The sequence below is a fragment of the Brienomyrus brachyistius genome, chromosome 23 (genome assembly GCF_023856365.1).
Source record: "Brienomyrus brachyistius isolate T26 chromosome 23, BBRACH_0.4, whole genome shotgun sequence".
NCBI lineage: Eukaryota > Metazoa > Chordata > Actinopteri > Osteoglossiformes > Mormyridae > Brienomyrus > Brienomyrus brachyistius.
The window spans coordinates 10337003-10360104 of record NC_064555.1 but is presented as its reverse complement, the minus strand read 5'-3'; the positions used below and the strand labels follow the sequence as shown (position 1 = coordinate 10360104).

The following is a 23102-nucleotide window of genomic DNA, read 5'->3' as shown; positions in this document are numbered from 1 at the left end:
TCAAGTTTTAGTGAATGGCAGCATATTAAAGATGATGGAAAGTGAAAATCGTTTGGGAATTAAAAGCAAATTAGACTAAAATCACACAAAAAAAGGAGGGGCATATAAATGTAGCAGCACGCATGGAGACCTGAATGAGGGGCGTCCGGAAGATGGGACCTGCGACCGGCCGACAACACTCACAGGAGGAGCTTTCAGAGGCAGGACACCCGTGCCTTTTGGACGCAGCCGCAGAAAGTACAGGGTGGAGTGCGATCAGACTGTTGCAGCTGCAACGGACGCAGAATTTCACTGCGGCTGACAAGCTTCATGCACCATTCCTGTCTGAAATTTACCAAACGAGCCTTCACGTGCATGCAGACTCTGCTAAAGCCACGACGGGCGCCATGCCCGCAGAAGCGGCAGTATGAAGGTAAACGCAGTGTGACCTTTGACCTCTATACAAACCAACCAATCAAAAGGGCTGAACACTAAACATTCCCCCGAGCAAAATAATATAGTTTCATATAAATGAAAATGGTGGAGCAGCTCATTTTCCAGAAACATCATATTATAACGCGCCACCCCCCTCCGCAAACAGGGCCCCACCCTGACTTCAGCACCTGGCGCTCTCTGCACCAAGAAAACCCAAGACCTCCCATCGTCAGTTCAGACTCCGCTATGCCCTCGGTACAGAGCGCTGCTGCCACTGCGGTGCCCACTGACAGGGTGTGACTGTGAGCTCCCCAGTGCCTCCCCAGTGCCACCAGAGCCCGCATCTCGCTCCTCTCGCAGATCCCCGCGACAGGGCGGGCGCTGCCGCAGGGCACTACCGCCGACATGCTGTCATGCTGCTTTCTCGCGTGAGGAAGAGCAGCATGACTTCACACAGACACCCAGGGGGGGCTCGGCGGGGTACACAGTGACGCAGGCGGCCCTCTCTGCCAGGGTGACGTCAACATTAAAAGGCAGGATTGGGGGGGGGGGGGGGTTACAGGCTCCAGTAAGTTTTAACCACCCACAGCAGTTTAACGACTTGCGATGAACAGATATTCCAGCTGTCTGACAGATCCTAAATGAGCATGATCACAGCCAGCACAGAACGAGGAGAGCCAGGGATACGGGAGGGATTTCCACCCCCTCATCCGCTGAGTTTTCCCTCCCTGATATTAAAGATTCAGAGACAAAACATGCCCACTGCGAAAACCCAGGGGCGGAACCTTCTACAGCAAACGCTGGGCGGCAGCTGAAGCGGGAAGTACCAAAGTATCGGGGAAACACTTTGGTACGACCCGCTGCAAACCACCTCAGAATAAAGCTCTCTTTATTTTAACCACCCAAAACAGAGTATGCAACTCCACCCCTCCCCAAGCTCCCCAAGCTCCCCCAGGTCTGCCACCCGCGACACGGCTCAGCGAGGGACACTTGCCGATATCTACAGCCCTGAGAGCCAGTCCCAACGGTGGCCAGCCCCAGACTCATGGCCCCTTGCCGCAGTGGACGCCTATCAGGCCAGCGAGGGGGGGGGGGGGGGTTATTCAGTAGCTCACATTTCAATCTGGGACAACCATGATCCCATTTATGGAAACCACTTATTGGCGAGACACACAGGGTGTCGGTTAACCTGCCAGACCAGGCGGAATATCAAAATTTTAATGATGCATCAGTATAGTTTCGAAACAAGACACAGGAGGACACAATACTGCTCATGTGGATATACTTCGATTACGCCTTAAAATCAGACCTTGATTAAAGATTAATAAAATTAGAGATTAACAGGATTCCTTCCTGGTTGTGAACAGCGCAGAAGCTTCGGTCATGGTCTTGTACAGAATCCCAGAAGTTACAGGTCCAATCAAACCACTCAGCGGCGCCACAGGGAAAAGGCAAGGAAACACTGTTACCGGGATCAATGGCTTACAGGTTAAGAAAATTGTAATTTGCACCAGCGAGCCCCACCCCAGTCGGAAAGTTTGCCCACCAGCGCAGAAGCCAGTCTGTTACAGGTATCTGATTTGACAAAAACAGACCAGTATCGATCAGAATTTCCTCACCATTGCAGCAGTAATTTATTGTAGCAAGCTTTGTTGTAGCTTTTCAGTAGCGCAACAGTATGAGCTTCACGCTGGGGGGGGCGGTCGCATGACAACGGCTGACGCTCGCAGGGGCACAAAACAGGCAGGGAGGGGGGGTGCAGCACATTCCCTGCAGACTGGGATGCAGCCACGGAGCACAGCCTGGCAACCACACCCTCCCCCCCCCCAATCCCCAGGGGACATCGCAGCAACAGAGGCTCACAGAGTGCGCTGAAGGACACGGCCAGATTGCCCTGTTCCCAGCACTCACCCCTCACCGCCCCCCCCCCCCCCCCCCCAAGAGGCACGGCCATCAATCACCGCAAAGCAACGTCCAGAAGCCAGCAGGGTGCTCAGGGAATAGAAGCTTCCAGCGCGGGTCTGCAGTGTCCCTCCTCTGGGCATTTGGGGGTGCTTAAGGTCGCCGGGAGACTGCGCCGGACAGATTTTAAAAAATTAGCAGCCGGCCATCGTGACTTTCGGCTGGGGGCTGAGTGCCAGTGTCAAACACTCATTAAAACTAATTAAAGTGAGCAGACTCCGGCAATAAAACGCCCACAACAAACTGCTTAATATAAATCACAATCCACAGCTGAGCGTCAGGGGATCCTCCAAGGAAACGCAGCCGGGGGGGGCTCCCGTGAGACAGGGGCCAACCTCACACACATGGCCTTCACAAAGCGGGGGGGGGGGGGGACACAAACCATGTCAATTCAGAAAGGGCAGGGGCCCAATTGTAAGCCAACCATGACGGATGAAAAAGTGAAGGATTGTCATAGAAACTGTCAATATGAGGTTTATTGGGTGGATCAGAACCACTGGGTGAGGACAGGGTGCAGCTGAGGAGCACCTCCAGGACCCCTAGGGGGCAGCAGGCTCTGTAATGGGCTAAAAACAAACAGCAAACCCCACCCCCCCCATCTCCACAACCCAGCCGCATCGGAGAATGAACAAACAGGTCTCTCTGACTGCTGGATCTCTACCCCCCCCCACCCACCCCCCCACCACTGGCAGCTCTGCGGCAGACAGCTGGTGACGGGTTAGTGATGAGAAGGATAATGCTGCAGACATGTGGAGGGGCTGCCAGCGGGGGGGGCGAGCTCTTCGGAGGGTCACAGGGGGGCACGGCCATGCCGGCAGGTGGAGTGCCTCCCTCCGAACCGCATGACATGGGACGGGTCGGTGAGACGAATCCTCCAGGGCAGAACGGACCTTCTGAAAACAGGTGGACTCTACCACGGGGCCCTTATGCTCATGCATGTTTATCAGTGACACCAAAATAAAAAAAAAGCAAGACGAGACCTGCAGCCCAGCCACATATGTGCTCCCACGCATTGTTGCATGCGCGCATTTACAAATAGGAGCTGCTCTTGATCTACCCAATGATCGGCAATTTAAGCGGCTGAACGCCACTCCAACACCGTGAAGTAGGTTTACAAGCACATAACGTTACTCTAACAAGTGCCATTAGCTTTATTACATAACCACGCACAGCCAGGTACTTATACACACATTCTTATGAACAACAACCCTCATACGGTTGAGTTCAATTTTTAAAAGCCCATTTATAATACAAAAGTATATTATAAAATTTGTCAGTGCAGCAGCTCCAAAACAACGCTGCCCCCGGAGGTGCTGTGGAGTATAGCGGGCTTCACTGAGCCCCACTTGGCACAGCCAGGTCGGCGGCAGCCCCCACACTCCCCAGAGTCTATAAAAGAGCAGAGCACAGCCCATTAAAACAGTAAATAAGGACAATCCATCCTGATCGAGTCCCTCGGACGAGGGCGCTCTGCTCACCGCTAAGTGTGAAATGAAAAAGGTTAATTAGTGTTTAATTAGCTGTGTGTTTCTGCTGCGCTGGGAGCCGCAATGCAGGTGGATTGATAGGCTGTGGGTTTCTGTGCCGAACGCCTCCTTTCGGACAACAAGTGACCGAGACAAAACTCCAGGGCCCCTTTGGGTGGAGTCCGGAAGAGTCCCGACGGCAAAACGCAGCAGCTCAGCGGGCATCATGGGGGGAGGGGTGTCAAATCGAAGTGCGTAGAGCAAGCACACAAACACACTGCGTCACACCCTCCCCCTAAGCAGCTTAGAGAGCATGTGACTGCCACCTCACTGATGTGCATTAATCTGCAGGCCGAGCAGTTCACAGCACGGGGGGGGGGGGGGAAATCAGCATTCCACTCTGCGCCAGCTCTCATCGATCTCAGCGTCACGAGGATCCGGCAGACGGCCAGGTGCTCAAGGGGCCCCGGGGACGCGCTGGCTCCGGCCAACACCCGGACAGCCTCTGTGAGGGAAGCGATGTTACAGTGCCAGTATGTGCCAGTTCCCACAGTGATGCAGGACAGCACCCCCTCCACGGAGATCCAGAGAGGATGCTTCGTCGCATGTTTACATGGATATATTGCCAAAATGTGGCGATGTTGCCATCCGGACAACCTCAGCTCATCAGAGGGGTGCAGGACCACAAGTGCCTTTGAGAAATAAGGTGAACAGCAGTTTAATACTCCTCTCTCACAGGGGCGGAGTGGTGGCTCTGAGGCTAGGGATCTGTGCCTGCAACTGGAAGGTTGTTGGTTCAAATCCAGTGAATTCCGAGTGTGATTCTACTCTGTTGGGCCCTTAAGTAGGTCCTCCAAATTACAGGGAATTACTTGGCACTCCAGCCTCACACTGGCCCATTTGGACTAGTGTGGTGCTGAGGTCTCACCCAGCACATAGCTGCATTCAGGTTCTCACCCCTGAGGTGGTTTGTCATGTGGTGGGTGCGGCAACGCGCTGTAATCAGTGCATGTTCCTTACCTCTGTCTTTGTTTGTGGGAGCCTACCAACATCAGCATCAACCCCCCCCCCCATGCCCACGAAGGTGCGCATAAATGCAAACATGGTCAGGTGACATGTACACCCGACATGCTGTGTCGGGACACACACAAAGCTCAGGGGCCACACCGACACGGCTCTGCAACACGCCGAGAGAGAGGCCGCTGGCCGTGTCACGCAGCCGAGAAGAAAATGAGTGAGAAACAGGAGGGACGCAAATCCAATACCTCCAAGGTGGGAGAAACAGGGCAAAAAAATCTTATCTAGGAAGAAACAAGGCACAGGGAGCCACGGGAAATCAATGTGGAGCTGCCACAGTGGCTCAGAGCACTGAACTGTGCGGGAGAGACCTTTTGGAGGGAATATTTACGGCAACGACAAGCAATCATCCGAGAGCAGCAGTGCCAACTGCGAGAGAGTCCGTCCCAGCATTGGGCAGGCAGCCAAGGCCCCGGCGAAAAGCTAAGGCCGCAACCTGAGCCGGCGAGCGTCCCGCAGGGACAACGGTGGGTAGGAAAACGGCGAGGCTACAGCCCGGGGACAGGCGGGCTTGCTGACCGGCATGGTGCCAGCCAGACTTCACGATTAAGATGAGGACCGTGATGCCATGCTGGTGATGGACCAAAAGGTGGAGGCTTGGACGAATGTGGTGTGTTTGCGGTGAGATGACCTCAAACAGCAACCTCCCCCGTATACAGCAGGGCCGGATTCATTTAGGCAACATTAGCGACGAGAGAATGGGTAACCGTGGCAACTTCGCAGAACACAAAGACCCGGATGGAAAAATTACGCTAACGAGGAGCCTGGAGCCAGCCTTCACGGACCGTACTGACGAGAGGTCACCAGCGAGAGAAAGAGAGGTCTAAACCACCATAACCGAACCGGCACAGAGCATGGGAGGAGGCAGCCATGGATGCATTCAGCTCAGAAATGACCCTCCAATGAATCTGATTTCATGGCGTAATTTCGGCATCCAGCTATAGGGATGAGGGTGATGACCACGTTTAGCTTCAACAGTAGTGCCATGGGAAAACCCTGCCTTCCTTACAAACAGATGCCTCAACATCACAACTGGCTCCTTCTGAAGAACAACCCCAGGTACTTAACAAGAGTCTCTGCATGGGGCTTTTGGGCACCTTCAGAGTTCCACCTAAAGCTGGAAAAACTTCCAGCACTGACAAGACACACGTGGCTTAGGTAGGGGGGGGGAAAGGGGCAGCTTCCAGCAGGTTCACTAATGCTTCGGGGTCCCCAAGGACCCAAAGAAATTCATCATTACTTCCAATCTTTAAATAAAAAAAAAAAACACACACAGCCACCTAGTGTGTCCCTGCTGCGTGGGATAGCCAGATGATCCCCACACAATCCTGATCAGGATAGGTAGTTGGAAGATTGACAGCACCACTGAGGTTTTGCAGAGAAGAGTGACTGAGATGATGCAGATCAACGCATGATGCCATAATCAGGACCAGCCATGGGCTCAGAAGCACGTGGAGATTCAACCACCAGCTGACAGGCATAGCATGAGGTGTCACACATACACACCAAGCGCAGGGCAAGACAATGACAGACGGAACATTGATCGTACCCGCCGACAGTTACCAGGCCAGGCCAGCAACACAGTGCTTAGCAAGGCAGTTCAACTGCCATGCCTACTGTTAAGCTGAAAGCAGATGTTCCATTAAAAAGAAAAGAAAAAAACCACAGCCAACAAAAGAGCTTGCTCACTGCGCGAGTACAGTGAACGGACCTCAGGACATCCGCCAACGCCATCCTCATGCCACAGGACGGTGCTCATTTGAGTGATGGCGAGCTCACAGTGGCAGGGAGACTGGCTGAGTGGATACTTACTGGATTCCACATTATAAGAGTGTAGGAACAAACAAACAAAAACAAACAAACTCAAAGGCTCAATACGTTTGGCACAGCAAACTGCATTTGATTCACTTCAGAACTGCGGATGAAGCAGTTATGAGAACTGCCCGATTTGGGCATGGAAGCGAATGCGGCAAAGGCGCATTCCTTTGGCCACCAGGGGGCGCTGGATGAAAGCTGCAGGAAATTCAATACCTGGAGACCCAAACACGTCTGGGCCGACTGCTCCCAGCTGAAGGGCAGTCATAGAATCAAAATCCTCTAACAGGCCACAAGTTGTTAAAAAAGTAACAGAATGGCAACCTCGCCAGGACCAAAAAAAAAAAACTACATTCTTTAGACAATAATCAATAAAACATGTTCCTATGTAGCCAAAATATACATTATTAATCTAATAAAACATCAATGAAAATTAGAGCTATACATATAATTATAATTCATAAAACGTTGCTAGCGAGCCAAACAATCAGTAACATCAGCAAATTTTTAACAGGCCTAACAACACTCAACTTCCTAAAGGTATTGTGATATAATTACGTGCTTGCAATGTTCTCTCTGATCCCACGGTTTGCACTGACAGTTATATTTTTTTTAGTTTATTTGAATGGATGGAAATACTAAGTAACATTTCAGATATGGGATATTTAGTTAATTGCGTTGAACCAAAAGTTGAGAACAGATGAGCGAAATGGAGTTCCGAAATCAAAGAAAGGTGAGACACAATTCCGTTGCATTTTCCCCCCCAATATCGGTAATAAGCAAATGTACATGGTATGAATCATTTCTCATACCACGGTTTACCGTGAAACCAATATAGCACTGCAACCCTATGTACTAATAGAATAATGACGTGCCATCGATTCACCTCACATGCGAACCCTCACTTCACACAAACAAGCAGCTCCATCTAACACACACAAACACTAAACTGTATTACACAGCTGCTAGTAAAGTAAATTCACGGCACAGACCTTTTTTTCCATAGCACCGCCCTTTTAAAGCCCTGCCTAGAGTTATGGAACTGTGAGCCAACAAACTCACAATTTAGATCATGTGCCACAATTTGGATACTCTCACTTCAGGAGTTTCTCTTTGTAAGGTGCCATTTCTCTCATACATTTCAGCACTGGATATTCAGGTCTTTATGGTGTCCAACACCATGAGACATACCCAAGCAGACCAGAGTAATACCAAACCCAACTGTGAAGCCATCTGGATCTTCATTTATAAGTGCCCCGCCATTGATGCAAGCGTTCATTATGCACACAAAATACCACAAGTCAACTCAAGGGCCTTCCGTTTTCCAGTTGGTGAGACCAATGAATGTGCATGAAGAGCAGCACTAAAGGCAGAAACAGCCCTTTTTCAAAAGCCCGTCAATCACAGAGGAGTGATCTGCTATTCGGTCAGAAGTCAGTCTGGCTGATCTCTCACAGTTAAAGACAACACAAAACCACAGTCATAATGTAACTGTCCTCCGTGAACCCAATTCTCTCCTGCAACTCAACCACTACATGAAGATTATTTAAAAAAAATCCTTTGCAGCAAGAAACCTGTTCTGAATGGATGAGAACTTCCAGAGCTACGTAGAAGACTGTACGTCTCTACAGAGCAGCAAATGCATCAAGAGGGTGTTCAGTGTTCCCATCACACAAGCGTCAAACAAAGACCCGGCTGTCCGTGCTATCCTTTCACATCCAGCCTCTTATATGCCATATAAGGGATAAAAGTCTTCAGAGATCTCCTCAGAGAATGGAGAGACTACCAGACAAAGCAGCTAGGATGTACATATAAATCAGTAACTGTACAAAGGTTAGGGCCATCTCAGACTTCTGTCAAGTTTAATTCAATACCCAACAGGCGTTGCTTCCTGTACAGACACTGCAGCCAGAATATACATATTTATCTGTGAAAAATGGTCAGAAGTCATTGCACCACACTCATGCAAGTGCAGTTCTTAGCAGCTGCAGGGCTACCCTGAATACTCATGACCACAAAGGTAAAGCGCAACACTGAGAGCAGTTGTCAGTATAAGTGTACTCCTCTCAGGCTTCAGATATGGCATTAGTTCCGGGAGAAAAGGGCAGCTACATTTGGGTATTACACACCAGCTCTGGGCTGCTCCTCTCCCCATACTATGCTATCATCTAGTTGACTTGTTTCTTTAACCGAGTTCAGCTGATTCACGGAGCTCAACCAATGGAATCAATATCCATTCATCTTCATTGAATAAACGAGCCATTGAGTTTCTTATTAAAAGGTTACTCTGCAGTCATTGGACATTGAAAGATTTTATGTCACGGCTAGCCTGAGAGTGCCCGGGCATCCCCCCCAGAGGGGCTGGAGGTGGTGGCCGGGGAAAGAGAGAAATATAGGCATCTCTGCTCAGACTGCTGCCCAAATGGATTTGGTGATGGGTGGATGGACATACACAGCAGAGTCACATCCCATATTATATATCAACAGGCTTAATAATCACTGTGATGCTCAATGTCAGCATCGTGACCCATTTACAATATGCATTAGCGGGAGCGAGGCAGGCATCGGCGCAAGATGGAGTTTTCAGTTTGGTTATTGCACAGCTGCACAGCTCCACCTACTGTAGACCGACCGCCCTGAACTGAAAATAAACCAAGAAAACACTACATGACCCGCAGTTTTCACACTACACAACGCTAGAAATCATATCTACCACTTATTTTTAATGCTTTAGTAAAAAATGTTTATCCACGCAACACGGGTAGCAAGATCCTGTTCGTGTATCTTGTCTAAAAAGACCATGGAAGCTTATTCCCTCTAAGGATTATTATGGATTACATAAAGGAACAATATGAAGGAATATAAACTCCACTTTAAAAGACCCAGTGATTAACTCAGGACATCTTCAAAACCCTCGAGAAGGAAAAAAAGCTATATTTCAATAAAACATTTTGTTGCCTTTATAAATTGCAAAACTATATAACCAATTAAATCTGCACTGAATATCATCGATATTTCGCCACCTTTTAAATAATCAAATAGCACACCAACCACCTGCTATTATCGTCTCTGACCTAAAATATAGAGAAACGGTTAATCTTTCGTTGCAGGTTACATTTCCCCCACCAGCTAGCAGTTATCACAGTACCAGCATATCAGCGGTATTTAAGACCAGCAGTCAGGCCTAGCAAGCGGTCCACGCTTCAGCTTTTCCATTATCTTCACACGAAGTTATGTAGATAGACATTCTGCTCACACTTTCGGCTTTGACTCACCAAGCCCTCTATCTGTATCTGCTTCACCGGGGAGTCCAGTGTGTTGGCCGAGGACTGGGGCATAGCGGTATTAGATGTCGCGCCGGATTCTTTGCGGGACGCCATCTTTTCAAATTACTGCTCGTGAGAAAGGCGGAAGTTCCCGTTTTGCCGACAGTTCCGGTCGTGTGGTGCAGCTATTTATTAGGCAGTAGTGTAACGTAACCTTTAAAGATGTTCCGAGGCACACATCAACTTTTACAATTACTTGTACTTTTTACTTTTACATTTGATTTACAAATATGGAAGACAATCCATATAATATAAGATCATTTCTATTTTAAATATCAATTGATTACCTTTTCTTAAAATTGCATATAGATCATTATTATAGCAAAAGAGGATCTTGGGTATTAACTTGCTTCCTGACGGAAATATTTCACGTAACTTCTCGGAACACATGCGTACCGTGCTCTCCACCGTGCAAAGTTTGCTGAATGAAACGTTAGCATGCAGGTCATAATAATTTAGTTACAGTAGTCCGTAGCAGTATCCAGTAGAAATAATAGTTGTGTTTGCGCTTGGGGTTAAAACTGATTAACTTGTTAGGATGAAGATTAAGCGACAGAAACAAGCTAAAAAGACCATTAGTTTTTATAAATATAACTTTGGGTTTAGGGAACCTTTTCAAATATTACTTGATGGCACGTTTTGCCAAGCCGCGCTGAAGAATAAAATCCAGATAAAAGAGCAGATGCCAAAGTATCTGATGGGAGAGGTGCAACTATGTACCACGAAGTAAGTCGTCAGCTCTGCGTATGCATATGTGAAAAAGAGAAGCACTTGTTCATCTTTTACAGTATTTCGTATTTGTTGTGATCTCTATGTTACATTATACCTACGTTGTATTTTTTTTTTCAGTTGTGTTTTGAAGGAACTGGAATCGTTGGGGAAAGAGCTTTATGGAGCTAAAATAGTCTTGCAGCGATTTCAGACTCGCCACTGCTCGCATTTTAAAGATCCAGTGCCCGCCTCGCAGTGTTTGATTTCGATGCTTGAGGAAACTAATCCCCATCACTATTTCATTGCTACTCAGGTAAAGCTAAACTTGTCTCAAATGTATTGATCATCTGTATAATATGCCGCATGCAATGTAGTTAATGAACCGTCCATATATAGTTTTTGTAAGTTAAACACGCATTGTAAATACGTTCAGTTGATCTCTCTCCACAATGTCACTTTATCAGGACAAGGAGCTGACGGAAGCAGTTAAGAAGGCAGTCGGTGTACCTCTGCTGTACATCATACTGAACACGATTGTATTGGACAAGCCATCCCCCTGCTCGGTGGCCCACGTCCAGGCAGTGCAAGCTGGACAGCTCGTGACCCCGGAGCAACATAAGAGCATCCACAGCATGAAAGAGGAGAAAGGGCTACTGGGGTGTGAGGCAGAGATACGGGGCAAGAAACGGAAGCGCAAATCTGGGAACCCCAACCCACTGAGCTGCCTGAAGAAGAAGAAGAAGCAGCCAGGCGTTCCAACACCCAAGCGAGCCGATGAAGAAAAGAAGAAACGGAGCAGAAACCGGAGGCGGAAAGCTGGCGGGGGGGAAACTGTCCCTCTCCAGGACAGACCAGATAGGGAATGACTTTGTAGGACCCCCCTACTGAAGGGGGTTTGAGGTCTCCACTCATTTTCTGATTGTCTGGTTTTGATTACTGGGTTTGAGTTACTGGTGACACCCCCCCCCCCCAATAATTTATGCCTATGCCTCTTGTAAAATCTGCCAAGTGCATCAAAATTGTTATGATTATTGTCCCTAGTTGGTTTTGTAAATTCAAGTCATTTTTATAGATTCATCGTATTACGTTATTACATTTACTGAAATCTGGTGCGTTTTATTGCTGTATTCCTGCAGACACACACTTAAAATATAGTCTCCCCACACTGTAAAAGTACAGCCTCAGTAGTTACCACAAAACATTCAGCCCTTCTGTGACCTCAGTTCAACAAAAATTCATGGTCCCGAGTATCACAAAGCTGGAATTTACAACAGGAATTAAATACAAAGAGTTAACTTTGCGTAAGGGGCACAAAAGCAGCATCTATGGGAAGGGAAAAAAAAATTTGGACCCTTCTGCTACATCTCATCCCTTTCCGTATGGATCGGCAGGGCCCGGTACCTCACTTGACAACTCAGGACAGAATTCCTAGGGATTGATGGCAAAGGACAGCTGTACTACTTGGTAGTATATTAAACATCCTGTTTAGGCATTTCCTAGAATAGGCTGGTCTACATTGCAATTCCATTGCTTCCCATTAATTCATTTCCCATAACATTTTAATAATGACTCCTTAAAAGGTGTTCATAAGTTTATTAGAAAAGTTATACATTACACAGTGACTAAGCTGCAGAACGAATGTTAAACTTGAAGCATGACTACCAAAACAGTATTGACATGATGAACATTGAATCACAATGGTATCTACAAGTCTTTATTATACAAAAAGTGATGCGAGTTTACAGGCACATAAGTATGCATTGAAGCAATTTAATAGAAACCGGTTACTTTATAATACAGACATGGTTCTTCAATGGCTACCTTCTGATTCATAAGGGAGAGCTGGTCAAAAACGTTTTTCATTGCTGCAGAGAAATAAAGCCCCACTTTCCGCATGGGAAACCCAGAGACACCAAGACCCAACAATGAAAGCATCTTCATACATAAGCGCATACATTCACATCAAGTGTGCTTTCCATGACATACCAGAGGGGCTGATCGGGAAAACGCAACATATGCACATAAAATCTGATTAGGATTTCAAGCTTGTGGTTAAAATTATGGCAAACACCCAGTTTCAGCTGCTGGAAAATGCAGTTTCAATACAACATAAGACAAACACTAGCACTGGAGGGTGACTTTAAAACGGGTTAGTGTTCGCTTTCCCCACAATAAAACATTCTCCAGGTACAAATCAAAGTGGGAATATGACTGGTTTGTGCACCGACAGATGTTCACATCCTCATTATTCAAATGAGTAAAGATCACGCAGGATGCTTTCTGATCTTGCAAAATGGTAAAAACATTTATAGTCTGCATAAATAAAACTGTAAAGCCATAAAACGCACTTGGTAACATGTAAACCAATCTAACGGAATGCTGAAAGCCACTAAACTAGTGGTCCTTAAAAGACAAATAGCCCCAAGATATATTAAAAAAAAAAACTGCTGCAGTCTGGAATAATGTATAATGACTAAATGCGTCAAATGTTCAACAACTTTCATCACCGGACCGGAAATGCAGAAAAATCTGAACCATGATAAAAAACCAGACATAATTCTCAAACACTGCCCAAAAAAAAAAAACATAATATACAAACAAATTCTTGCAGATTAAAACCTGCTAGTGTAGGATGGCCGGAGACAGACTGCTTATATAATCTGAAACCTCGGCCCAGGTGAGGCTATGATGTCGCTGTAGGGTTCGGCCTGCGTCAGCTCGATTGCCTGCTGCTTCTTTAGCACCAGGAAGCTGTAGAACTTGGCAGCTGCCTGCTTCTTGTTGTTGTTCTTGCACAGACCCAGCAGGCTGATGGACTCTGCTCCCGTCTTTGCCAGGACCCTCTGTAAACGCAGGGGATGGCCTCATGTTTTAAGCACATACTTAAACAAGCCCTGTATTTACTAAGCACATGCATAAAGTGTGTTCCACATGCAGATTCCTCATGGCAGGAATGTGCAGTAAAGGACTGGCCACACACAGGCACTTTGGGAGTATCTGCTCTTCCTGGGTCACAGGGCCCATACCAGAATGGTGGGTGGGTGGGAGACATAATACCCAAAGCATCTATAAGCCATATGAACTCCCTAGACTTAAACCACTTCGCAGCGGACCATTATTCCTCTAAACATGTAAAATGCCTGTCCAGTGCACGAGAAGCAATAATGTTGTTCAATCTGCAAAGTTAATACTGAAACATTAAATTTAATATGTTACTCATTTTACATTAAATACCCACTGGATTCACTTTTAATAAATATTACTTCCAACCCAAACTGCATAACAAACACCATAAACAAGTGAGGAATAAGCTCCCACAACACATGAACGTAGCCTCTCAGTAGCTTAAGAAGCACGGCCCATTCTAAGACATGCCTGAAGCCCGTGGAGCATCTGTTGAGTTCTTTTGTTCCATCTCCTCTCCTCCTGGTCCTGGTCTCCACCCTGGCCCTCCTCCTGTAAAAAAGGGGGGTTTAAGGCCTCAGAAATCCAAAAAAAATAATAAAAACTACCATTTGTGCTCCTACTGAAATGAGTCTGAAAATCTGCAAGAGTTCAAAGAAAAGGGCTTTAAAAGGTGCACCTCCTCCTCTTCATCATCCTTCTCTTTCTCCTTGCCCTTCTCTCCCAGAAGGTCCAGCTCAGGGATGAGCTGTGTAAGGTTGGTAGTTTCCTCAGGGGGCAGGTCAACCTGGGACATGTCCAGCTGCTGAGCCACTGCAGATCGCTCCAGCTGCTGCTCCAGGGTGCCCATCTACGAATGCAGACACTGCGCTGAGAGATAAGCTCTCCACCACATCCATATCTGCCCTCAAGCCATCACCAGAAATCAGCAGGAACCAGCAGCAGATGTTCACTCACTGGCAAGGCAGGTTCAGGCTCCTGGGCCTTGCGTTTGACCCCACGTTGCGTGGAGGGGGGTGGCATGACAGACTCATCTAGAGTGGTCCGGCTGCCCTCTATGGCTGAAGCCTGCAGGACACTGGGTTCCTCCATGATGGTCTGGTCTAAGAGGAACGAAAAATCTTTTCAATGCAACACTGCCATGTTAAACATGAGCAAAATCCAAGATAATCTGATTTTTCCCCAACTGACTACCTGCATTTAAAAATTTCGAAGGGAGTAAAATTTTAAAAAAATCGGTGTGAGTAACATAGGCGCACCCCTACCAGTCACATCTCTCTGTTCCTCACGAGGCACCTCTGGGTTCCCCAGGTCCTTGAGGAACTCATCAAGGCTGTCAGCCTCACCTCCCTTCCTCTTCTTGCGTAGCTCGTCTGGCACCAGCGGGGTCAGACACCGCGTGAACATCTATTCGCACAGAGAGGGTCTGAGACCAGCAGCAGATAGGGCGAGAACCCACAGTTCTCCAGGACGACGTCCCGCCCATCACGCAGTTCGAGTTCCCACGTCACCTTAAGCAGCCGGCCGTTCCACAGCGGCTGAGCTGGCAGGGAGAACAGCTTCTCCACACCTCCCGTCTCCTTCCACATCATCAGCTTTTTTGTAGGCGGGGCCAAATCCAGCGTGGTGACGATATCGGAGTAGTCGCTCAGCTGCGCACGGATGGTCTTGCTGTCCAGCTCCTTCACGCTGTCCACGATCAGCTTCCTCTTCCTCTTCGCCTTCGTTTCTTTCACTGGAAAAGGCATTTCACAACATATCCTTCACCCACAGAATTGGGGAAATGCCTGTGTTTCACTCAGCTTACAAACAATTTAAAACTACCCCGTTTGTTTAAGAGGGCTGCTCACCTGTGATGTCAATGGGCTCAAGAGCAAAGGCCTCTTCTTCATTGTGAACAAGTGTGGTCTGTTCCGTCTGGTCAGTCATGGCTGGCAGGCGCTCTGCCTGTCCGGAGTCTGGGCTGTCAGGCCCAGCCGCTGAGACACAACCAGAAACACGCCTTTAAACACTAGCACTCGGTACATAAAAGGGACTTAAGAACCCCCAAATCACTTTAAAACAAAAAGGTAGCAAAAGCATCCATTTCCAACACTTACGGGACAAGTTGTCAAAGTCGTCTTCGTCATCTCCACCGTGATCCTGCGGCATCATCACACTCTCCGCGATAGCTGGTGGGTCATCAAAAATGCCCCCTCCATCCTCATTGCTGAGCAATTTATCCACTACAGAGAGGCAGAGAACCTTTAATGTTACTTAATCCAAACTTAGACCCTGCTTTTTATATTCATTTACAAACTGCATATAGCAAGGAACTGGAGGAAAATTTATGACTGGAATTAGCTTTCCACTGGTTCAGACCCTCAAAGCACATACAGAATTAATTCCTGCAGTTTCCCCGTGGCATAGGACATCATCCCAGGCAGACATCGAACATTGTTTAAAACGCAGCAGACGGCTTACCTAACATGCCCCCCTCACTGCTTTCCATGGGATTGTCCCCAAAGTCATCATCTTTGTACTGCGCGTCATACTCCAGGTGGTTGGACTTTTCCACTATCTGGCCCGCCCCAGGTTCAGCTTCCAGCAGCAGGTTAGAGGCAGAGGCCCCATGGATGATGTCTACCTCAAACGCACTCTCCTCTCGCATCATCTCCCGGTCATCCATCCCAAAGTCAGCTGGATTCAACAACATTGCACAAACACCATGTTGTGAAAGCAGTTATTTGCCACTGGCTGAAACTCAGCATCAGCATTCAAAGACTGGAGGAATGCAAGCAGGAAACATCTGACTCAAAGACATGATCTAGACATACCAAAGTCATTCTCCTGCAGAATGTTAATATTGCCCACTTCCTCTCTCATGGTGATCTCTTCCACTCGACTTTGGTTCAGTGTGAATTGCTGTGCTACATCAATATCGCTGTAAAACAATACAAGGCATAAGTGCATAAATTAAGAACCTTCATCTAAAGGATTTATCCTCCAATTGAAGATGCTTAACGCATCCACAAAAATGTGCATTTAATTTCACATGAACTGTAATATAAGCTGGCAGAGGCCAAACTATGTGTATTTGACAGGATTAACTACAGATGAGTTTGATAGTATTTCTTTCCTTTCATGAGACTCAGTTTAGATGAAGCTAAAACCCTTAAATGATCATTAAGGATGGTCGATAACGACAGAGCTTCATAAAGCCTTGAGTTTACTCTAGGATAAAATGGAATACTCTCATGTTATACATCCAAATACAGCTTTTCATCCAACGCAAGGGCACAGTAACCCTAGTACAAAACCCAGAAAGCACAGGGACATCTTAGACAGGATGCCAATTCCCTGCAGAGCATGAGCACACCCAGGCACGATAATGAGCAAAATATTTCCAAATATGGTTCATTTGAAGCCAGCAGGCATATACTTCCCTCCTACCGCAGAGCGAGTGTACGCTATACATCCGGGGTGTCAAACCCCAGTCGTAGGGGGGCGGAGCCCTGCACATTTTGGGGTTTCCCCACATTTCAACACACCTGATCACATTCCTTGAACCTCATTGTGCTAATTACCGCACAGCTCTGAATAATTTGTACTGTACATAACAAAGCTACACTGGACTGGAGTTTGATGACTGTTGATATTTAAAGATGCTAACAATGGTGCATCATGATGAATCTATCAAGGTTCCGATGTAACTGCATGAACCTGTAATGCAAGAACTGATTAAAGGACTAAATCGATTTCTGGAGGAAAGAACTCTCCATAAAACACTTCTACTTCTGCACGCTCTTACGCTCACATGCTGCAGGTAGATGGTAGATGCGCAAAACAGCAGCACCGGGATATGAATTTCCAAAACGCAAGATGGCAGAGAAAGGCTCATTGATATTCATAAAGGAAGCATTACCTGATGATCTTTGAGTTACAATGCCTATGGGGAAATGCCTGTTGTAATGTTCTGTAATGCAAAAAGGTTTTTTGCTAGCTATAGCCGCAATGGTAACTAACTAGCTAGTTAAATAATGTTATTTAATATAATGTAATATAATATTAGTCAAGCACATGAGTATCGGTCAATATGTCACAAAAGATGCATCAGTCTTATTCCAATGCATGTCTTTGATAAGGTTTAAATACAAGACAGCGGCAGGGTTTTCCTCGGCTCATTCACCACTCATAAGAGATCTGGAAGAAATTACGTTTCCATGGTCTTTTCTATGAATTTTCCTCAACAAAGTTAAAAAGTTTGAATTTGGGTTATCAAATTAATTGAATTGAAAAATTGCTCTCTAAATAATCATATGATTTAGCTTAAACTGTAGCCTGGCTAACTAAGCAGCCAAATCCACATTCAGCGCAGAAATAAATTTCAAGGTGTGAGCTCCCACTCCAGCCAAAATCCTTCCTCTCCAGCTCTGCTCATAAAGTGTCAATATTTGTTCATAAAGTGTCAATATTTGACTGATAGATGACTGCAGACCAGCACCAATCAAGGCAAATATCAGCCATTTCGAACCACGAGCCAATAGATTGGCCCCATCCATAATTTACACCCCTAGATTCTAATGATAAATCTTGAGATGACAGTACAGATCAGTGGCATCGTCTTCTAGCAGTCTTCACAACTAGGTCAATGCCATAGAAATTAAGTGAGTGGCTGTACTAATTATGGAGTGTGTATTCTAATAGGCTTAGATGTAGGCCATTAAGAGCACAGAACAGGAGTTTTTGGTGCCATTACATAAACATGCAAATACAATGGCAAAGTTACTGCTCATTTCAAACTAAAAATGCTGTTTTAAGGCTATTGATACCATCACCCAAGCCTAAGGTACTCTGAGCAAAAGCAAATAGTATGATTATGGAAAGAAATGAAACATGGCTTTGTTATGGCGAGTGATAAGCAGGACATACTCAAATTCCCAATTTATGTAAAATTCCCAATTGGATGTATTTATACATCCAGTGCTTGTCTTTGCATCCCATCATAAAGTACTCCATGTAACATATGACACCAGAACACCCTGTTCCATCACACGCTAATTCCGGTTGGCTGATATATACAATTTTCTCATCTTATATTCAATACATTTTTACATACAAAATGGCCTAATAATGCATCGTTAAAAAGATTACTTAATGTAAACATTAAGGTGTGTTTGAATGCAAGCATTTAAATGAACAATCTAATTATAAAATACTTGTAATATCCATGATTAAGCACTTGGATATTTAGTCAATTTATATTTTTTCTATGAATTAAGAGTTATGTAATGTGTTCAACAGAGATGCACTTTTTAATACTTTTCAGGTAGGAAAAATGGGTCTGAATAAATAAATCTACAATTCTTTGTTTTGACTTAAAAATAATAATTATAATAAATATTGAATATTGATAGTGCCCTAAAAGAGAGATATTTTATATCCATATCACCCAGGCCTAACGCTAATCAGATAAATGGCAGCGAGTACAGATCAGTTCCTTCACCGAGTTGCAAAGCACGAATTCAATCAACCAATAATTAATGTTCGGAACAGCAACATCTCAGCAGTTTCAACAAGGAAAAGCCACAACGAAGCAACTCAGATTCAAATGAAGTAATTCTCATTTCCAAGCTCTAACTCCACTATAATGCAGGAAGAAGAACATACCTTTAGTTTTTGAAAGACTAAGCTTTGTTGAATTCTGCACAATACAAACAAAGTTGCACGCAGAACAGAAAGAACATGGAGACGTGAAAGCATTACTCACTCTAGGTCAGGAAGAGGTTGGTCAAAATCGTGAAATTCCTCTGGTAGAGTAATAGCATTGTAAGCTGCTTCTCGATTCTCTTCCGGTAGATCAACCACACCTGAGTAATATGGGAAAAGCATTTTGTCATACAAACTGCCAAAATTCCTTGTGTACCCACTTACACACTAGGGCTGTAACAGAACACTTATTGTGTATAATTCGGTTCATACGACGAAATGAATCAATAAATTTCACAACACAGGACGAACCCAGACTCACAAGTAGATGTTCAACATGCAAAACATTATGGTATTTGTGGGTGTGAGTTGGTTACAGTTAGCAATGGTTACAGTCAGCCATAATGCTGAATACCCTCTCACATCATTGAAGTTTGAGAACATTTTAGTTTCCCAAAAAAAATTACACCAACATTGGAAAAAAGTAGTTGGCAAAACCAAGATATTTGGGTATGTTGCTGGAAACTCATCACCCTGAGACAGAATGTGTGTATGACCATCGGAAGGCAGAAAGAGCATCTGCAAGTTAGTCTCATTGGCATTCAAGGTGCTTCTGCCAAGAAATTTAGCTAAATAAAATGATTACAGCTATAAGGGTGCTTATCGGCACAGATGCCAGCATACTAGATAGTACAGAACACAAGATTTAGTTCAATGTGATTACCATGTTGTGTTTTTGATGTTTTTCATTTCACAGTTATTTGTACAAGGTGCACATAAGGATCTGAGGTTTAGTTATTCACACATTGCCAAATGCATTGCCTTACATTACAGTTATTCGTATTTGTGCTTGCGTTCAGTTTTGATAACTGTGACTATACCTGGACGAAAAGCCATCTTGATCTTGATGAAGGCTTCATTACAGTCAGCTAGCAGATACTTGGCCTTCCTGTGATATATTCTGACCACACCAAGCAGCAAGTGGCCAGAGGTGCGCAGAGCCATTTTAACCTGCAGAAGAACAAAGCACACAATGAAGTAGAATTAAGATCATCTCCGATACCCAACACTGTAACATTACAAAGACATGAATTTCATCATAAATGTTCTCCTTGCAAGGTTCCTTAGTTCTATGTATCTAGTCAAAAGTTCATAATTTCTGAAGCAAGTTCACAAGATCAAAATAATGTCAAGCGATCATTTGACAAAAAGCTGTCCCAGCCAGCTGGTTGGAGGAGAACATTACAGTCCATGGGACAGAGAAGCAATGTGGCCACTGGCTTTACCTTGGGGGAGATGATGCTCTCCACACTGCTCTCCAGGTTGCACTCAAACACATGCGCCTTGGTCAGCTTCTTATCCCAGTGGGCCGCCAGCCAAATTTTGGCCAGCGGCCCACGCTTGCTGAGGACAAAGTGGGCGTAGAACATTGTCCCAGCTCCTTCTCATAAAGAGAGGTGGGAAACCTGTCAAGGGGCACGAAAATACAAAGCAAATGATCCTCCCATCTCCCACTTATGGCAAAATTTCATTATATGTTAAAAGATAAAACAGTTTTATAGGGTGAGACAGGCTTTGTGAGCACTCCCCTAATTTAGACACAAAATTACAGAAAAAAATGAAACGATTTTTTTTGTATGCTGAACAGTCAGTGTGACCAGATTGACCACATACATAAAAAGGTCAAAAGTAAACCGCTAAAATACAAAAACGGCTGAACACACATGCAAATACTTCCAGGATTTCACAGAAAGCAAAAACGATCAAATGCAGGCATTTGCTATGAGTAAATACTAACACAAGCTGGCTTTATGTCAGCCATACATCTTACAATATTTAAAAAAATCCTGCATATTCCGTACTTTTTAGAAGTCATTCATTTGTTTATGGAGATTTAAATCACCTACAGATGAAAGTGCTAAAGTCTATGCCGGCGCCCGGTTAGCTAGCGCGGTAACAGACCGTTATTGTCGCCAAAACGTCACATTTCCAAACCCTCAGGCCCAGGGTACAACGACACGGTTTACTCGGACAGGAAAGTCCGGGAAAAGCCGGGAGAGCCGGCGCGGAAGCTGCTCAACGGGACCTGGAATGCCAGGCAGACGGGGCAGAGCGCCCCGACCTCGGTATGAAGGCCCGAGCCAGCCATGGAAAACCAAGTCGGGAAGAAAATAAGACGGAGTCGTGCAGCCTGGCAACCTGCAGCATGCAGCTTTTTACACCGCGAGGAGACGTAAACCGGTTTAACATGGAGGAACGCTACGAGGGCCCTGGGCCTACTCGCTGAGTTAGCGCACATTATTTGCTATTATAACGAACTTCAGTTAAACCCTACTAATATGTATAGATATGCTATATTAAATCATGCACGGTGGGCTATCCCCCAGTCCTCTTAAGTACCACACGGCCGTGCCGCCAAAGCCCGTCACCGGGCGAACGAATCGAACTACACACAGCCCACGTTCGGCCGAGCGGCCCTTTCAAAACAAACAAATAAAAAAAAAACATCCCGTAGTCCACATTTAATAAAGCAAGAATCCGACCACCACATCACACCTACCAATGAACCGGTACCGAAGAGCGCGCTGTCTTTTCGGCTACCGTGCTGCACTTTTCCCGCACCCCTCCTCCCACCGACTCACTGACGCGCTAAACAAACAAGATGGCGCCGTTCCTCTTCCTCCCGCCCGGACTGTTTTTAAACCGACAGGAGCCCGAGCCGAGAGCAAGGAGCCGGGCGCGCGACTTACTGGCGTCCGACTCCACACTGCCACCGGGCGGCAATTCGGTTACTTACGCAAAACAAATCCCCCAAACATAAATTAATGCTTAACTAGTTAGTCAGTAGTAAATCTGTTACAAATTTACCACTTAATGTTACAACATTACAAACCCGTTTCTAAATTAAAGTTTGTAAATTACGTACTTCACGGAACCCTTAGCACTACGATTATCACTAATAACAACAATAACAGCATTGTCATATTAAAATCCAGGGTTAATTGTGTACCAGTGAAATAGTCCTGTAATTCTAATTCATTCTGTGAATTTAAATTGAATTCGAATTGTGGTTGAATACACTTGGAAGACTGGCAATTCGGATACAATCAAATAGAATCAAAATGGAATTGAATTGAGATGATTTCATAAACACAGCTTTTAACAGTACAGCTTAATATTTTAATATGAATTACACATACACGTTAATTTACACAGCATATGCTGTATCATTGTTATAAAAATGTCATACAATTCAGAATGAATTAAGAATGCATCATTTTACATGTCACCTGTAGAGTAAATGACCTGTCATTTATCGCACCATGGTAGATCGATCTTCTCATAAGGAAAAGACGAGTGTCTAGCCAAAAAACTTAGCACTGGCTACAGTGCTCAACCAGCGAAAAGTTCCAAACTCTGTTCCTGTATTGAAAATAAAAGTAGTATTTCATCTGTCGCCAAAGTTTCCATTTGAGCTACTGAAAAGGAGACCAAACAAGCTTTTCTGAGCCAGCACATCTTTCCTGCAAACATCTCGCTACTGACGCTTTCTCTGTCCCTGCTGAGGGAATCTTCAGTGTAGCAGGAAATAGTTTCAGGCCAGAAAGTTAATAAAACCACTGAATACATTTTGCAGTTTAAATGTAACGATATTGAACAATAAGCCAGGTGTATTGGACCACTACCCTATATATCTGACAAGATACGGACACTGACAAGAAAAACTCCCGCAAACTCC

At 45.5% G+C, this 23102-nt stretch overlaps 3 protein-coding genes across 4 annotated transcripts in view; 1 reads left to right on the top strand and 2 right to left on the bottom strand.

Moving 5' to 3' along the window:
- The window catches only part of eif3hb (eukaryotic translation initiation factor 3, subunit H, b), a 43123-nt gene extending 32958 nt beyond the window's left edge, over positions 1–10165 (bottom strand). The window contains exon 1 of the mRNA XM_048993639.1: positions 10010–10165. Coding sequence (XP_048849596.1) covers positions 10010–10114 — 105 coding nt within the window. The 5' untranslated portion in view covers positions 10115–10165. The remainder of the gene's footprint in view (positions 1–10009) is intronic.
- A 270-nt stretch (positions 10166–10435) lies between these two features.
- Positions 10436–11880, top strand: utp23 (UTP23 small subunit processome component). Its single transcript, XM_048993640.1, has 3 exons — positions 10436–10786; positions 10910–11084; positions 11236–11880. Exons 1-3 carry the CDS (start codon positions 10599–10601, stop codon positions 11635–11637), a joined length of 765 nt encoding a protein of 254 aa, XP_048849597.1. The 5' UTR covers positions 10436–10598; the 3' UTR covers positions 11638–11880.
- A 469-nt stretch (positions 11881–12349) lies between these two features.
- On the bottom strand, positions 12350–22046 carry LOC125719124 (double-strand-break repair protein rad21 homolog A-like). Of its 2 annotated transcripts, XM_048993634.1 has the most exons (15): positions 21924–22046; positions 20785–20829; positions 20650–20733; positions 20245–20374; positions 19425–19524; positions 16492–16598; positions 16139–16354; positions 15775–15900; positions 15526–15654; positions 15187–15410; positions 14941–15082; positions 14633–14778; positions 14355–14525; positions 14147–14227; positions 12350–13614 (listed from the first exon to the last, which is right to left on the bottom strand). In XM_048993634.1, exons 2-15 carry the CDS (start codon positions 20791–20793, stop codon positions 13423–13425), a joined length of 1857 nt encoding a protein of 618 aa, XP_048849591.1. In that variant the 5' UTR covers positions 20794–20829; positions 21924–22046; the 3' UTR covers positions 12350–13422. The 2 variants fall into 2 exon arrangements, with proteins under 2 accessions (XP_048849591.1, XP_048849590.1); XM_048993633.1 differs by having other exon boundaries at positions 20650–20829.
- Between the last annotated feature and the right edge of the window lie 1056 nt (positions 22047–23102).

Excerpts from the sequence above, each read along its gene's own strand:
- utp23 (XM_048993640.1), top strand. The coding sequence starts at position 10,599 with ATGAAGATTAAGCGACAGAAACAAGCTAAAAAGACCATTAGTTTTTAT. Across the intron at positions 10,787-10,909 it reads GTGCAACTATGTACCACGAA|TTGTGTTTTGAAGGAACTGG; the intron begins GTAAGTCGTCAG and ends TTTTTTTTTCAG. Across the intron at positions 11,085-11,235 it reads ACTATTTCATTGCTACTCAG|GACAAGGAGCTGACGGAAGC; the intron begins GTAAAGCTAAAC and ends TCACTTTATCAG.
- LOC125719124 (XM_048993633.1), bottom strand. The coding sequence starts at position 20,793 with ATGTTCTACGCCCACTTTGTCCTCAGCAAGCGTGGGCCGCTGGCCAAA. Across the intron at positions 15,655-15,774 it reads CGACTTTGACAACTTGTCCC|CGGCTGGGCCTGACAGCCCA; the intron begins GTAAGTGTTGGA and ends GTTGTGTCTCAG. Across the intron at positions 15,083-15,186 it reads GGAACGGCCGGCTGCTTAAG|ATGTTCACGCGGTGTCTGAC; the intron begins GTGACGTGGGAA and ends CTGTGCGAATAG.